Source organism: Tupaia chinensis, unplaced genomic scaffold, assembly GCF_000334495.1.
Source record: "Tupaia chinensis unplaced genomic scaffold, TupChi_1.0 Scaffold000101_1, whole genome shotgun sequence".
Lineage (NCBI taxonomy): Eukaryota > Metazoa > Chordata > Mammalia > Scandentia > Tupaiidae > Tupaia > Tupaia belangeri.
The window spans coordinates 1925682-1926255 of NW_006159565.1; the positions used below are offsets into that span (position 1 = coordinate 1925682).

The 574-nt window shown below is 67.2% G+C and overlaps 1 protein-coding gene across 1 annotated transcript in view; it reads right to left on the minus strand.

The window, feature by feature from the left end:
• TNRC18 (trinucleotide repeat containing 18) overlaps window positions 1-574 on the minus strand; it is a 109093-nt gene that overhangs the window by 6346 nt on the left and 102173 nt on the right. The window contains exon 30 of the mRNA XM_027770010.1: window positions 6-553. Coding sequence (XP_027625811.1) covers window positions 6-553 — 548 coding nt within the window. The remainder of the gene's footprint in view (window positions 1-5; window positions 554-574) is intronic.

Consider the following 574-nt stretch of genomic DNA (forward strand, 5'->3'; position numbering starts at 1 on the left):
TCTGCCTGCTCCTGCTGCTGCTGCTGCTGCTGCTGTTGCTGCTGCTGTTGCTGCTGCTGCTCTCGGACTCCTCGGCCCCGTCCTGCTCAGCCTGGGCTTTGTCTGGGCTCTTGGGACTCCCAGAGTCCTCAAACGTGAGCCCCGGCCCGGGTTCCTGGGCCAGGTCCCCGTCCACGGTCTTGGGCCAGGCTGCCTTGGGCTCACTGCTGCCCGCCGCTGGGGGGTAGCTGCCCAAACTCAGGAGGCTCTTGGGCTCCTGCCAACCCCCAGCCCCTGGGTCTTCCCGGAGAAGCAGGGCCTCTTTGGCCTTCTTGCTTTTGGGCGACATGACCCCCTCGTGGTCCAGTTTGACGAGCAGCTCAGCCTCCTCCCCAGGCCTTCGAGGGCCCTTAGTGCCCGACTCCTCAGCAGCCCGAGCCTTCTTGGGCTTGGGGCGAGTAGCAGGCATGGTGATGGGCATGGCAATGAGGGGGGTCGGGGCCAGGGCTGCGGCAGGGGCTGTCAGTTCTCCAAATGGCTCGGGACCTGGGCAGCTGCCAAAGGTGGAAGGGGGGCTGGGCTGGGGGGGCGCTGG